The 16,538-nt window shown below is 40.6% G+C and overlaps 1 protein-coding gene across 14 annotated transcripts in view; it reads right to left on the bottom strand.

Moving 5' to 3' along the window:
- Positions 1–456: 456 nt before the first annotated feature.
- The window catches only part of LOC146892637 (uncharacterized), an 86,203-nt gene continuing 70,121 nt past the window's right edge, over positions 457–16,538 (bottom strand). For 5 of the 14 annotated variants that reach the window (XR_015004135.2, XR_015004132.2, XR_015004133.2 and 2 more), the window contains 2 exons: positions 5,772–5,957; positions 457–4,055 (listed from right to left, as the gene is read on the bottom strand). Coding sequence is in view for 5 of the 14 variants with exons in the window: in XM_087911358.1 (XP_087767484.1) it covers positions 3,976–4,055; positions 5,772–5,957 (266 nt within the window). In the remaining 9 variants the exon portion in view is untranslated. Of the gene's footprint in view, positions 4,060–5,771; positions 5,958–6,651; positions 12,538–16,538 lie in introns of those variants that run through there. The other 9 variants (XM_085696648.2, XM_087911356.1, XR_015739123.1 and 6 more) reach the window with 8 other exon arrangements.

Below are 16,538 nucleotides of genomic sequence, written 5' to 3'. Positions count from 1 at the left end.
GAAGAAGAAGAAGAAGAAGAAGAAGAAGAAGAAGAAGAAGAAGAAGAAGAAGAAGAAGAAGAAGAAGAAGAAGAAGAAGAAGAAGAAGAAGAAGAAGAAGAAGAAGAAGAAGAAGAAGAAGAAGGAAGAAGAAGAAGAAGGAAGAAGAGGAGGAGGAGGAGGAGAAGGAGGAGAAGGAGGAGAAGGAGGAGAAGGAGGAGAAGGAGGAGAAGGAGGAGAAGGAGGAGAAGGAGGAGAAGGAGGAGAAGGAGGAGAAGGAGGAGAAGGAGGAGAAGGAGGAGAAGGAGGAGAAGGAGGAGAAGGAGGAGAAGGAGGAGAAGGAGGAGAAGGAGGAGAAGGAGGAGAAGGAGGAGAAGGAGGAGGAGAAGAAGAAGAAGAAGAAGAAGAAGAAGAAGAAGAAGAAGAAGAAGAAGAAGAAGAAGAAGAAGAAGAAGAAGAAGAATCAGACACACCAAATTGGTATTCAGAATAATTTATTTAAAAGATTTCAAGTTGAGGATAATCTTTAATGTAAAAAATGTGATTTAACAACATTGTATTGTAGTCATACACACAGATTTCCATTGAAGTTCATTGGCAGTCTTTCTACGTTTTGATATAAATATCTACAAATTCACATCCAATCTTCACAGCAAAATTGGAAACAGTTCATTGTATAAAAGAAAATTTCATAATTAGATAATGTCACAGATGTCAGAAGTTTTTAAGAATAGCAACAGACCCTTTCTAACCTCTTCTTAGCAGTCCTGTCACCCACTGGACTGTTTTTGGCATGCTCTCATGTAGCCCAGGTTGGCCCCAAACTCCCTGCACTTGAGCTCCTGGTTCCCTCCTCCCTCTGGTTCCGAGTGCTTGAATTGTAGGTGTGTACAACAGAGTCATTTCCTCCGTGCTGGGAAATGACTTCCCCACTTTGCACACTTTGCACCTCCGAGGCAAATGCTCTGCCGACTGAGCTATAACCCCAGCTGGACACATTGAGCTTTGATTCCATTCTACATCCAGCTGTCAAATCCTGGGTAGGGAAAAAAATGTTCTATGAGTAACAAACTAATTTAAAATAAATAGAATCTTTAGCATTAGAAACTAATTAGAAGTTACTATTTGATTTCCTTAAGTGATAACATTACCATAATAAAAGAATATTGGGTTTTCATGTTAAGCGTTTTCCAGTGCATCCAAACACAGTAGCCTCACTCTTCCTCCAAAGAAACCAGCTGTCCAGTAGACCTTCTTCTGCAAGAACCCCTAAGGGCCACGGTCCTAGCTCTAGAAACAGGCATCTTGAGAGTTTGTTTGCAAGTCCAACCGGGATGGGCAGCTGTTCGTACACCTTTGACCTCCTTTACCAGGGAAACTCAGCTTTTTCCAAAAGCACAGAAGGAGAAGAGGACATTAGCCTGGCCAGCTAGACCAAGCAAATCTACCCTGGCACTCAGTGGGTGGTGGAAGTCACAACCAGGTCGCCCTTCCAACAAGTCGCTCTGCACTTAAAAACTCATTTCTACTCACACAGCACTTGAGCTCACACTCATGGTCGCTTCCACAAACACAGTTTTCAAATAAAACTGAGATGGGGGCTGGTGAGGTGACCTAGTGGTTAAGAGCACTGACTTCTCTTCCAGAGGACCCAGGTTCAGTTCCTAGCACCCGTAAGGCAGCTCACAACTGCGTGTAACTCTAGTTCCAGGGGATCCGACATCCTCAGACATACATGCAGGCAAAACACCAATGCACATGAAATAAAAATAAAATAAATAAAAATTTCTTTTTTAAAAAAAAAGAAAGAAACTGAGATTGGCCAATTTGAAACAAGAGATTTAAGTGTACAGCTTTAAGTTTAGTGAGATGGCTCAGAGGAGACATGTGCTTGGCTCCACCCCTGATGACCTGACTTAGATCCCTGGGGCCCACATGGTGGAGAGAATCAACTCCCTCAGGCTGCCCTCTGACCTACACAAACATGCCACGGGACACACACGCACACCCAAAACAAATGAGAGCAATCAATAAGTAAAAGTACAGCTTCAGTGCTCCCTTGCATTTCAATTCAAAGGTTCATACACTTATAAACACCAGGAAAGTGTGCCAAGCCGTTTAGTACCTTCCGGGGTTGGTAACTGACGCATTAGCCTTGCCCCAGTAACTGCTTTAGTTCATTGTATCCCCAGACTGAGTAATCGCTCCAGCTCTCTTATCCAGGGTACTTTCACCTTTAAAAAGCAATCAGAGTCATAGTTAAGCCAGCTCCAACTAGGTAAAGGGAAAGCTAATTGGGATGTTTTATCAATGTCTTGCTACCAGGAAGAAACCTGCAAATATTAGGACAGTTCCACAAGCAAACACAAAGGAAAGAATACAGAGGAATGCCTTCATGCATTTTCTTTATCTGAATGCTTACGTTTGTAATGGACTCAGCATTTACTAATATTATTCATGGATTTTCCCCTCCCAAAGAATCGTGTTAATTTGATTTCTATTGTTATTGCCTACATCTGTTCTTTTCCTCTTTATTTTCTTGGTAAATATATTTGATGTATACAAAAAGACTACACAAAATACAAAGTAGTTATAAAATAGCACGCTAATGTTTGCCCAGCATTGGGAAGTTGCAACAGGATGATCCAGTGTTGCGCCCGGGCTGCCAGCTCCTGGGAGCACAGCCCTCAAAGGCGATCCACGGAGTCAGTACACACTAAGACATTTTTGTCTGATGGGGTTATGGAAAAAGACACTCACATTCTTTCTTGATGGTTTCCTTCTTTATTCCTTATTCTTCTGTGTTCTTTCTATTGTATACTTTTTTTCTGCAGCTTATATACCCCAACAAAGTTTTTCAGGCAATTTAGGAATTCTAATGTGGTTACATTCTGTAAATGGTTACAATGAATACAAAACAAACAGTAAAAAACAACATGTCTTCCATATCCCTTACATGATTAAACATTTTATGTATTACAGGTGAAAAACAAATTTCCGCAAGGGCCCATGTACATTCACACCCAAGCACACATATTCGCAGTTATAGGTTAACTGTGAGGGCAACAGGTATTCTTCTCAGTCACGTCTTTTACTGGCAGATTACATTTTGTAGTTACAAAGAAAGGACCAATTCCTTTATTGCTTTCCTTGAAAGGTAGTATTATAAAGAATCTTAAAGGAATCATAAACCTAAACTTTTACATATAAAAAGAATCAATCAGCTCTACTTTAAATCTTTAGGGTGCTTACCCATGCATCATTAGTTTTTTATATCGGGAGATTAAGAGCAAAAATGGGTACAAAAAATTAATCATCATTTCTGGTCACCAACCAATACTAGCAAGAAAAGCATGTCAAATAATGATAATTGGCTGCTTTGTTCTTGCTCCCTGACCTTAACATGTTCTGTTCTCAACTCTGTGTCTTTCTAAAACTTTAGATTGTCTTCTTGAGTTTTTCACCTCGAAGTTATTTGACAAAAACATCTAGTATAATCTTAAGTTATTTTCAAATCTTTGTTTCAGCACTCCAAAACCTGTGAACACATCTCCCAACATTAAGGTGAAATGAATTTAAGCTAGTCCTGGTAAGGACTCAATTGTTTTTCTTAATCAACAGTCTATATAACTCCTCAATAGAAACTCATGTGTTCCAGCTGTGTGACACTTCCTTGTTTATTTCTTGAACCATCAACACTCTCAACTTAAAACTTACATTATTATTATTATCAATCAGACAGTACAGCTTAGGAAAGAATCATCTTCATCATAATCTACAGGTAAGAATGCCCAGTAGAATGGAATTTTTCCATGAGAATAAACACACTATATTACAGGCAGTGGGAATCTCCCCACACCCTTTCACACCATAGCAGATACCAGAGAAATATAGTAGAAGCAAACATGTGAAGGTACAGCAGAAGTGAAAGACATTCTGGGGTCTCAGCGACTTGCTATCCAAGATTCACCCACCAGGGAGTTGCCTCCTTGAACTTCAATTGCCACCTGCTGCTCCTCTGACATGGCCACCAGCAATCCAAAGTTCGAGGACAGTTTGAGCTAGATAGTGGGACTCTGTCTCAAACAGATAAAAAAAAAAAAGTTGATTATAAAGCCAAAATGTATGGAAAATGGCAAACTAACCACCAAAGAACTGTCCTAAACACACTTTTATCACAAATATATATTTAGGTATCTAGACATATAGATATACAGATACTGTTTAATTTGTCTTATTTTTAAGCTCTGCTTCATAAGCACCATACAGTGGATGCTGGGGCGTCAGTTTAGATCTTCCTTACAGAACTAAGACATTTACTCTCCTATTAGCCAAGTGCTGGCTGCTGAAGGCACATGGCTGTGTCCCTCTTTGAGCAATATCCCTGGCCAGGGCAGCTACTTCACCTCTTCTGCAATGGGAACTTGTCCTCTGTGACTAGTAGGTACAGATATACAAAAGAGTGGACCATTTACTTTATGTATGAACATCTCTGAAAAGTCTTCCCAGCCTCAGCACTCCTGGGACATTGCCTAAGGCCTCTATTATAAAAGGTTTCAGTTCAACCTAACCCTTCTTCCCTCAGTCTCTTAGGGATGCTGTCCCTAGAGTACTCCGTAATAGACTCTCAGCAGACAGACCTTAACCTCAGCATTTGTTCTCCCAAAACCCGTTATAGGTTGCAGTGAGTCTCCTCAGAATACCTAGTCACCCTCCAACCTATAAAAGACACTCCTATTTGGCAAGGGTCTTTGTGAGCATAAAGAAGTTATGATGAATTTATACTGGGTGGGATGGCTTTAAATCCAATCAGCCCCCATGGAGAAAGTCAGATGTGGAGCAATACAGAGAGGTAGATTGAAAAAAATCCAAGTGTTGATAGAAAGTGAGTACAGTGATATAGACTCAAGCCAAGGAAGGCTAAAGATTGCTGATAACTACAAAAGCTAGTGAGAGGCAAAGAAACCTCCACCGGCCCCTGAGATACTGAGCAACACTGCCATGCCCCCTTGACTTTGGATAGTTGGATTCAGAACTGTAAGAATATTCTCTCTCTCTCTCTCTCTCTCTCTCTCTCTCTCTCTCTCTCTCTCTCTCTTTTTCGCTCATGCATTTGTATGTGTATCTGTGTGTGGAAGTCAAAGGTCATTATTAAGTGGTTTCCGCCATTGTTCTTCAGCTTAGTTTTTGAGACAGGGTCTCTGGGGTTCACACATTTGGATATATGGCTGGCTAATTAGCTCCAGTGACCTGTCTGACTGAACTGGTTTCTCATGCTTGTACAGCAATTGCTTCACCCACTGACTCATCTCCCTGGCCCAAGAAATGTCTACTCCATAAAGTTATATCTTTAGAGACATGTGTGCCCTTCTCTTGCCTAACTGACTATTGAACAAAGGCCTAACAGAATTGTTGACCAATGAAATAATGGTCACCAAGAAATTGGGGTCACCTCTGGAATATCAGCTAGAAAGAACTGGTTGAAGTGTAAAGCCAATCAGAAAGGAATTTGTCTCCTAGGACAACTTGTCAACCTTGCAGGAGAGACTGGAGTAGAGACAATGATGGGTCAACAATGGGTAGGACCAAGCTTTGACTTGAACTGCTTAGTTATTCACACTTCTTGCTTTCTATTTAAATCTAACCTCAAGGCCCAAAGGAGTTGACTTGGAGGGTCAACTAGACCACTTGGTTCCTCTTCCAAATATGACTGCATCGCATGAATCTTCTCTATTTTTCATGGTTGCTTGTCTCTTTAATTGGAGTATTGACCATGGGTTGCTGATCCTTACTTAGGTGTGGATGCCAGGACTGAAGTGCTCTCCTCTGCACACTCTGGTAAGATAGTGGGACTAATCTTTCAAAGTCTAGCCAGAGTAACTCCAACTTGTAGCAAGCCATCATTTGCAGCTGTCCCATGTACCCAACTGCAGCACACAAGCGACTCTTCCAGCAGCTGGAGAAGTCACTGCAGAGATCTGATAGGGACAAGGAGGGAGCAGTTAATATAAAACACACAAATAACAACCCCAGGGTCAGATATCATCTGCCTTACAGTGCCCCAGCTTATAGCCACCTCTACTGCTTTAAGAATAGAGTTCTAAACCCAAATTTGCATTAATTCTCTGTAGCCTTAGAGCCATATGAAATAGTAGTTTGGTGAGCCAGAGGAGAGCCTTTCAATAGTGTAGCTGCTTATCAACTACTTATGCTTCTGAAAGTAATCCTAATAAACTCATGTATTCCGTTAACTTGGACTGTTTAGAGTCTTTCTCTGGTCTGCCTTTGCCGTATATAAAAGGTACATAGGTTTTTTGTTTTGCTTTGTTTACAGCTCCTCAGGAAAGTCACACAAAAAAACTAAGCAGTTTATAGCAATTTAGTACAGCAACCCTCAGGAACTAATGCAAGGACTTCAGACACAAATGTGGGTAGTCTTCTGGATCTTTGTGGGCAAAGTCTCCTGGAGATTAACAAACCCAAGGCTTCAAGCATGCTAGGCAAACACTTTACCAGTGAGTGATCCAAAGCCTGTACTTTCACTTAACATCAAGCTTCTGAGAATTGTGTTGTTCGTTATAGCTACTGCTGTTGTTTAGATACATTTTGCCTCAAGATGTTCTATGCTGACTTCATCTCACTGTAATGGTGCTGAGAGCTAGGGAAACTTACCTGAGGGCACTCCCCTTAGAGAGAAACAATAGCTGTGTCCCAAGAGACTGGGCTGGGCTGGGTGTAGTGGGCATACTTTTAGTCAATAGCTCTTGAGAGGCAGACACAGGCAGATCTCTGAATTCAAGGCTAGCCTGGTCTACAGAGTGAGTTCCAGGACAACCAAGGCTGTTACCCAGAGAAACCCTGTCTCAAAAAACAAAACAAAAGAAAAACAACCAGAGATACAGACAGACAGACAGACAGATATGGAGGGCAGGGGTGTTACCATGACAGTAGATTATAAAGTTCAAGATCTCTTTGATTGGTTAGCCTTATGTTCCCTTCATCTCTTGCTATGTGATCTCTTCCACTTGTGCCCCTGCTGGTATGTTTCCACTAACATATGGGGGTGGCGGCTTGAGGTCCCTATCTTACAAGGTTACCTCATCTAAGAATTCAGAACTGTGGGCCAAATTAAACCTCCTGTCTCTATAAAGCACCCAACCTCCGTCACTTAGTGACAAAATGGAACAAGAGAGTTATGGGTCTCTAATTTTCCCATTATCTGGGGAACTAATTCTCCAGAAATATATAATCAATATGCATGTTTTAAAAACCTTTATTCTCTCTAAAATGACTGCATCTGCTTGTTCATGCACTGATGTTGTTTATATTCCTTTATTTTTAACATTTGGAGACATTTTTATGTAAATTTAAATGTTTATTATTATATTATAGTATTATATTGGTTGCCAGGTCGGCAGAATAATTACCTCCCCCCCCCAAATATCCATGTCTTAACCTCTAACCCCTGTATGTAAGGTGCTGTAATTAGCCAATAAGACTTAAGCCCACAAAATGGTCTTATTTTTGTCGTTATCCAGTTCTATTATGTTATTCAGGTATACCTAATCTAATACTACAGGTTCTCAGATTGGAGAAACTTTCCTAGTTGGGTCAGAAAAGAAGATGTGACAGCAGAATGTCCAGAGAGATGCAATGCTGCCAGCCTTGGAGATGTAGAAGGGATCCCAGAGCCAACAAATATGGGAATCCTCCAGCTTTAAGCTCTTAGAGGTAAAGAAATGAACTCTCGAGAAACCCGCAGGAAGAAATGAAGGGCAGATACCTTCGTTTAAGTCGAATGAGACCCATACTGGGTTTCTCTAGACCTGTAATAATCATGTGTGGTGCTGGTCTAAGCCATGCCTCTGTGATCATCTGTAACAACAACAGTATTGGATGCCATGCGTGTTTGCGTGTACTCAAACCACAGGGTCCTTTCTGCTAGGTCCCCTAAGTCTATTCTATGACAAGGTTTCTTTTTGTTTAAAAACATACAATTTTTTTAAATAAAATTCCTTTTGTGTGTATGAGTGTTTTGTACACACATGTGAATGTGAGCCATATTTGTGTTGGTGCCCTAGGAGGCCAGAAGAGTACTGGATCCTCTGAAACCAAAGTTATAGATAGGTGTGACCACCAGGTCGTGACTTAGAGTTGACCCCAGTGGAAAACCTGCTCATAGTTTTGGCTATGAAGAAAACAAGAGCACGTGGACAATGCCTGTCACATACTTGGAAACAAAACTTTCTAACCACAGGTTCAGTCAGGGAGAAAGTTCTCTTTCCTCATGTTCACGTGTGTTGCATACACACATATATATGCATGTGTGGAGGCCAGAGGTCTACATGAGATGTCTTCCTTGATTGTTCTCCAGCCTATAAGTTGAGGCAGGGTCTCTCACTTGTACCCAGAGCTCACTGATTTAGCCTGTCTAGCCAGCCTGCTTGCTCCAGAGATCCTGTCTACACTTCCCACACACTGGGATTCAAGGCTGGTCAGCACACCCACTAAGTGTTTATGTGGGTGCTGAAGATCCAAACTCACATTTATACAACTGCTTTAACCACTGAGCAATCTCCCCAGCCCCTAGAGAAACTGCTTTTTATTAATATCTAAGTAATTCTAGGGAATTGGTTTCTATTTCCAACCTCTATGCTGTCTCAGATGTTGCCTGGGAACTATCTTCCTGGTGACTAGTTCCATACCTCATTGTCCCTGTGTATCATATGTGTATATTAAGGCTATGACTCTTTGGGAGAGTCCTATGCCATGGGCCTATATTTGGCCTGATTTACAGGAAGAGCAAAAGGCCTAATGTCAATGTTCTTACCTTCTGAATAATCTACTCATTTATCATTTTGTGAATGGGATATTTTAATCATTTAAATGGCAATGTTCAAAAGAGATTTGCTTTCCAAAGACTATTTCTTATTCATTGAAGATGTGAGATAAGCTGGCTTTAACATATGAAAAGACACTGTTTATAGAATTTGAATTCCCTGCAAACTTATGGGGAGGGGGAGATTGTGGACAAATCAACAGATCACAAGTTTGAATACAGTTTGCAAGTACATAGAAAACACAGCTCAGTGGGGAGGCATGCCTGCACAAGCATGAGGAATGAGTTCAAATCCCCAGCACCCAGGTAAAAAGCATAAACACCACACACACACACACACACACACACACGCACACACGAACATAATAAAAATTTGAAATCTACTAACAATACTTAGACTGGAAATTTTAGCTGATATTCAAACACATGTTCACTTGCTTTACTACTTCTGACGCCATTTGCATTCCTTCTTGCTGCTCTAGGGTTTGAGAGGCATCATCAGACTTTGTTCATTCTGAGACCACAATCCCTGAACTTCCCAGGCTTTTGTTGCGCACAGGCTGGATGTTCTAACACCATGCGGAGAACTTCTTTCTTTCCCTGCATGCAGGGAGAACGTTCAGTGAGCCTTATGATCCCAAATGCCTGCTCAGGAGTAGCTCAGGCAGTAACTGGGAACATTAACCTGCACACTGGGTGTGGCATTCTGACCTGGTCCACTATATTCCCCAGAGAATCTACTGCAGCTCCACATTTAAATTTAATCACAATGCTGCCCTTGGTCAAACTTCATTTCCACTCTCTGCTTTGAGACATAAATCAAGTCTCAATCTAAAGGGGGGAAAGTTTTTTTTTTTTTTTTAAGATGGTCTTACTATGTAGTCCTGGGTAGCCTGAAACTCACTATATAAATCATGCTGACCTTGAACTCACAGAGATGTACCTGTCTCTGTTTCCTGACTGCTGGGATTGAGGTTATGACATCACTTAAAAATTTTGTATACATTAGAATGGGTTTTATAATAAAGGAAATCAGCTATCTTGTTGCTAAAGAACTTGGGTCTAAAATTTTAATCTCATCCATTTCCCATGGGAAGAAAATTATATATTGATGTCCTATATCTTTAAATATTTATGTATTATCACAAATCCCACTTAATCCTTATTTATTAATGAAAGAATAAATTGTTTATTAGTCTGTGCCAGCTTGGAAATAAACAGAAAAGCAAAAACTAGGTCTAGGGAGAAGGCTTAGCGATGTGACCACTTGACAAGCATAAGAGCCTGAATTCAGATCCCCAGAACACACAGAAAATGCAACATCCCCTGCCCCTGTGGTACAGATCTGTAATCTGTAACCTAAGGACTTCTGGTGGAGGCAGGCAGGTCCCAGAAGCTCATTGACCAGCCAATCTATTTCAAAGAAAAAACAAAATTGTTAACTTCTTTCAGTAAGTAACACTGAAAGGCAGGGGAAAGGGACAGGGTATATAGTGTTTAGTATTATAAGAAACTACCCAAAGCTTTGGTGTCCCCTTGCTACACTCATTCCACATACATGCTACTTGGTGCTGTCAGTTTTGTTGTCTAGTTGCTGTGTAGTATTTCAATGCGACCTAATTAAGGTTACCTTTTCCATAAAAATGAACATCTTTTAATGTACTCACATTAAAGCTACTTATCTTTGCAAATTGTTCAAATAAGACAAGACTTGAAGACTTTGGAGATTACCAAGGAAAATGAAGACATCTTCGGCTCATTTTGTAACGAGCAGGGTCTCACTGGGCAGCCCTGACTGGTCTTTCAGGAAGGCTTTGAACTCCGGCAGATCTGCCTCCCAAGTGTTGGAATTAAAGGTGTGTGCCAACACGCAAGACCCTTCACTTATTGAACTGTTTTATTGCTGGATTATAAATCTCTTATATACTCTGGAAAGGAGTTTTTGTTTTAGAATATTTTAAAACTATTTTTATAATCTTTGAGATTTCCATATACTATATCTTGCTCATACTCACCCCATCTCCCAGAGCTACCCTTACTTCCCTACCCATCCAACCTCAGTTTCCCTTTTTAAAACTCATCAAACCCATTTTGTGTTGACCAACCACTCTTGGAAGTAGGCATACCCTCATGTGTGGCCACACCATTCAGAAAAACTGACTGTCAAAGTTGGGCAGATGAATCTGTGAGTTTGAGGCCAGCCTGGTCTACATAGCAAGTTCCAAGACAGCCAGAACTACATAATAGAAAGAACCCCCTCAAAAAAAAAAAAAAAAAGAAAGAAAAAGAAAAGAAAAGAAAAAAAGAAAAAAGTCTCAAAGTAAGAAAGAAAAAGGAAGGGAGGAGGAAGCTGGCTCTATCTATTCCAGCAGCTATCAAGTGTCAGCATCTCCAGAGCCCATGGTGGGCTGTCCTGTCCACTTCCCTCTCTGCTGGGTTATGTCTGGCTTATGCTTGAGCAGACCTTCTGAATGCTGTCACAATCCCTGTGAGTTCATATTGCATCTACCCTGCTGTGCCTGGAACACAATTTTCTTGATGTTATCAATCACCCCTGGCTCTCACATCTGGATCTGGACAGTTCTTCATCAGGTATTTTTCCTTATATGTGGCTTGCCTTTCATGTTCTTAACAGAACATAATCAAAACATAATTTTGACTGGTTTTTGAATGTGCATTGGTGTTTTGACTGCATGTCTGAGGGTGTCAGAAGCCCTGGAACTGGAGTTACAGACAGGTGAGAGCTGCCAAGTAGGGGCTGTGATTTGAACACAGGTCCTCTGGGAAAGTAGCCAGTGCTCCCAACTGCTGAAAAACCTCTCCAGCCCCAATTTTGATTGTTTTAACTTTGATAAAGTCCAATTTATTTTTCACTATAATTCCAACTGTCTGTGTCTTATTGAAGAAAACTGCATTGTTTAAGTCCACAGATTTTCAATTTCTTTTTAGCTCTTACAATTTAGGAATATGACCATTTCTGTGAATACAGTATGCAGCACAGGACAGCGATCTTTTTCTCCACGTGGACCAACCTCTTTTAGCAGCATTTGTTGAAAAAAGTTCTTCCTCTGCCGACTTGCCTTCTCATTTTTGTTGAACATCCCTTAGTGTTATGTATCTCCATTTTATAACCTATTGGTTTATACATCCACCATCCTGTGAGAACCACAGTGCCTTAGTTACTTCAGTTTCAAAGGGAGCATTAAAACCAGGTTAACTTAAACTCCCAACTTGTCATCCTTGTCTTGGCTGCTCTAGAGGGATCCTTGAATGTTCACACATATTTTAGAACCAGCTATTTTATTTCATAAAGACATTTAGAGCTTGAGGCATTCTGATTGGGGCTGTTTGTGGTCTTTTATAGGTTCGTGTGCAGAAAGCTGAAGACTTCACAGGGTTGAATCTTAAAATCCGCAAGCACAGTATGTCTTTCCTTATAAGTTTGCACTTCATCAAACAAATCACAGGCATACTTCCTTCTATTTGATCTGAGGAATTTTAAATTTTCATTAGTGCCATTTTAGTGGTTTTGGTTTCTTGTAAGATTTTAAAGAACTTCAACCCTTAGTAAAGGTCAAAGCAATTTTGACATTGAATAAAATGAACATATTTGACCATGCTTTTTCTGTCCATGAACCTTTATGTACCTGTTCCAATGTGTCTGATATATCTACTGGAACATTCTCTTACCCAACACTTTACGTACATTTAAAATTTATACTGATAGTATTAAGCAATAGGCTCCATTGTTTATTATTTCTTCTAGACACTAATTTTAAAATACATATTTACCTTGTGTGTATGTGCCTGAATGTATGTATGTTTACCACATGTATGCCAGAATCTGCAAAGGCCAGAAGAAAGTGTTGGATTTGTGGAGTTTCAGGCAGTAGGTAGCTGTGGGCTGACATGTGAATGCTGGGGACCAAACTCAAGTTCTCTGGAATAGAAGTCAGTGCTCTTAACCACTAAGCCATTTTTTTCTAGTCCCAATATTTCTAAAAGGCCACATATTGTGAATATATGGGAAACGCTTTTGCTCTTACCAGGTGCATGGTACTACACTATATCCACAATATCATGTCTACACAAGTTCACAGGGATGGATGTCATTCTGGACATCCTTAAACCTCTGTTAGCAACACCATGATGGTTATCATTGCATTTGCTTCCCCCCCCCCTTTTTTGGTTTTTTTTTTTTTGTTAATTTTTGCTTTTGTTGAGACAGGGTTTCTCTGTGTAGCCCTGGCTGTCCTGGAACTAGCTCTGTAGACCAGGCTGGCCTCATACTCAGAGAGTCCCCTTCCCCTTCTTCCCAAGTGTTGGGATTAAAGGCGTGCACCACCACCACCTGGCTGTATTTGTTTCTCTAGGTATTTACACCTAGAAACAATATGTGTATCCATTGACTTCTATCCCGCCAGTCTGTCTTCAGAATGGCTTTGCCACTTTACTCACAATCCCCGAGACCTTCCATCATTCATCGTTCTAAGTTTTTAGTCTACTGAGCATAGAAAATGTTGTCATTTTAATTTGGGTTCTTCTGGTTACTAATGTGTTAGCACATATGTTTATGTTTTTAGCTCATTAGATTAATCGTCTAAAAACTGCCTGCTTATAATCTTGGACAGTTGTCCTATTAGAACCTTTATTTAGTTATTTCTATGACCTTGGCATTCTTTGTCTCTTGCAAAGACTAGTTATTTGTGAACTTTAGAGGTTATGAAATATGAAATCCTCTCCCCAGAGACCACATGGTTGGAAGCCTGCAGGTCAGCTGTCCTGGGGAACACAGCACAGAGGAAACAAGGGAGGTCTTTCCTCAACACACCGGAGAGAGAACCGGTTTCTGAAAATGGTACTCTGAATTCCACACACACTCCACAGCACACACGTGCCTGTGTATTCACTCACACACCACACACAATAATAATTTAAAATTAGTATGAAACAAATAGTTTGAGCTATATAGAATCTTAACTAGGAATAGGTCAGTACATAAATATTCAAAATTGAGTTCATTATAAGATATTAAAATAGAAAATTTAAAAGGAAGCAATTCATTTTTAAAAAAAAAAAAACAAACATTTATTTGTGTTTGTGACTCTGCAGAGGTCACAAAGGGCATCTGGGTTCCTTTAGCTGCAGCTGCTGTGTTGGTGAACTGCCCAAACTCTGGGCTTTGAACCTGAGTCATCTCTCCAGACCCCTGGAAAATAATTCTAGCAAATGGTACGGAACACTTTAAACTCACTGTCTCCATGTTAGTCCTTTAGTCCAATGGCCTTTTTCACTATACACTGCAGGTACGCTGTCCCCTTGGGCAGCAATAAAACAGAAATAAACTGACTACTCTAAGTGAAGTTTCATTGAAAATATATGGCTTCCTCATTAAAAACAAAACAAAAACTCAACCAAAACTCCCTGGAAACAATTTCAAACAGAAAAATACAGACTTGGGGGTTTCCACTAAACTACAAAAGAAGTTTACAAATATTGTTGGATTAGAAAAGCATCCAGAACCACTTTAATCTACTGTGAATTTGGGATTTTAATTTTATTTTAAATTATGTGTTCACAAATATAAGTGCTCACGGAGGGCAAAGGAATTATGGGTGGTTCAGAGCCACCTGATGTGGGGGCTAAGAACCGAACTCCAATTCCAGCAAAAGCAGTGGCCGCTCTTACGCACTGAGTCATGGCTTCAGGCCCATTCAAGGATTTAAAAACGTACTTATCTTTTTTTTATCAGCCTGTACTGTGTGTGCACATCTTAGCACACATGTGTTGGTCAGAGGACAAACTGTGAGTCAGGTCCATCCTTTCACGATGCGGGTTCCAGGAACTGAAATCAGATCAGGCTTGGTGGCACATGCCCTTCCCCTACACTGAACCATCTCGATGACTAAAGTCAAGAATTTCTTATATAATCCTGATAAATTTCCACAATGTACTTATTTCATAAGTGCTGGGCAAGAAGTCTTTTGGATTTTTGTATGTGTGTATGGCATATGTGTGTGCACCTGTGTGTAGGTGCACCTGCCCATGCGAGTCCATGTGTACAAAGGCTAGGCTTCCATGAGCGCTTTCCACCTTATTAAGACAGGGTAGGATTTTTCAATAAACCTGCAGCTCATTATATCCAGTGAGCCCCTGGGATCCGCCAGTCTCTACCACCCCAGCACTAGGATTACAAACATGTTACTGGGACTGGCTTTACAATTGGGTGTTAGATATCTGAACCCTGGCTTTCCTGCTTCTGCAGCAGGTCCTTTACCCAGAGAGCCCAGTGAGCCATCTCCCCAGGTCTTCAGACTTCCTCTGAAAAAAGGCCAGCCGTACCTCTGTCTTCAGTGCCAAGTCTGCATCGCAGAAAAGGAAACTACAGCTTTCGATCCGGAATTTTCTTTTCTTTATATAGACCAAACTCTGGTAAGATTTTAAAAGTCACTGACTCATTTTTTCCCCTAGAATAAAACACTGAAAGCCTTTTAAGTATAAAATATAAGATGACAAAGATTCCTTATTAATGTCATGTTCCTAAATGAATGTTTTTAAGCAGCCAAATCACATGATTTTGGAGGAAAAAAAATCCAAAACAAGAATATCATTTAAATGATGTTTTGTTACAATGATGCATTCTGAAATCCAGGCTGACCTCAAACTTGTGGCACTTGCCTTGCCTCTGCCTTTACAGAGCTGGATCACAACTGAGGGACACCACACCCAATTCTCATTTAAATTTTGAAACCACACAAGTGTACCAAAAGAGAAAGTTGAATGGAAAAATCAATTAGGCAGAAACAAAACAAAATGATCTTTTGTGGCTTTGAAGCTGTAGGATATAAAACCTTTAGGTGGTGGTACTTACACACACCACCACACTTTCTTACCAATAGGGACACGAATCAGTATCCTTTATCTACATTCAGTATTTTGAAGGTAACTGGTGGTTTGCTCTATCCTGCCCATTAAAACTATATAATAGTTTGCCTTTTAAAAATGATAAGGCCTTAGGTAGAATGGTGGCACATGCAGGTGGATCTCTTGAGTTCAAGGTCAGCCTGGTCTACAGAGTGAGTTCTGGCACAGCCAGGGCTACACAGAAAACTCTGTCTCAAAAAACCAGTAATAATAATCATAATGCCCATCAGGCAAAAACTAACTGAGTTCTGTCCTGGAAATGGATATTGGTAGGGCCAACAAATAAAATGCATCGGAGAAAGCATGGAAAATTTTAAATACTTTCAGGCTTGACCAAACCTTTGGTGCTGATGGGATTCATTACTGTCATCTACAAAGTTCACACTCAAAAACTGCACAATTGAGCACCCCCCTCCCCGAAAAGAAACTTCATAATGTTTTAAGTCTACAAGTTTTTTGTTTGCTTTTGGTTTCTCTATGTAGTCCTGGTTGTCCTGGAACTTGCTCTGTAGACCAGGCAAGCCTCGAACTCACAGAGATTCACCTGCCTCTGCCTCCCAAATGCATGTGTCGGCACCCACAAGACTACAGTTTTGTGTTGGATCACATGCACAGCTACCTGAGGATGCATGATGCTCACAGGTCACACTGGCCAGTTCTGAATCCCTTTCTTTCAGTGTCCTTATACTAGAGTGGGAGGGGGCTGATGATGCTCTCCATTTTCAGACTACTGCACTCTGGGGCCAGCATAACCTCTCAGTGGGTATAATGCTTGTTGTACAAGCCTGCTGACCAA

Source organism: Myodes glareolus, chromosome 10, assembly GCF_982192425.1.
Source record: "Myodes glareolus chromosome 10, mMyoGla1.1, whole genome shotgun sequence".
NCBI classification, from domain to species: Eukaryota; Metazoa; Chordata; class Mammalia; order Rodentia; family Cricetidae; genus Myodes; species Myodes glareolus.
Note: the sequence above shows the minus strand (reverse complement) of the source record. Positions and strands in the feature narration are given on the sequence as shown.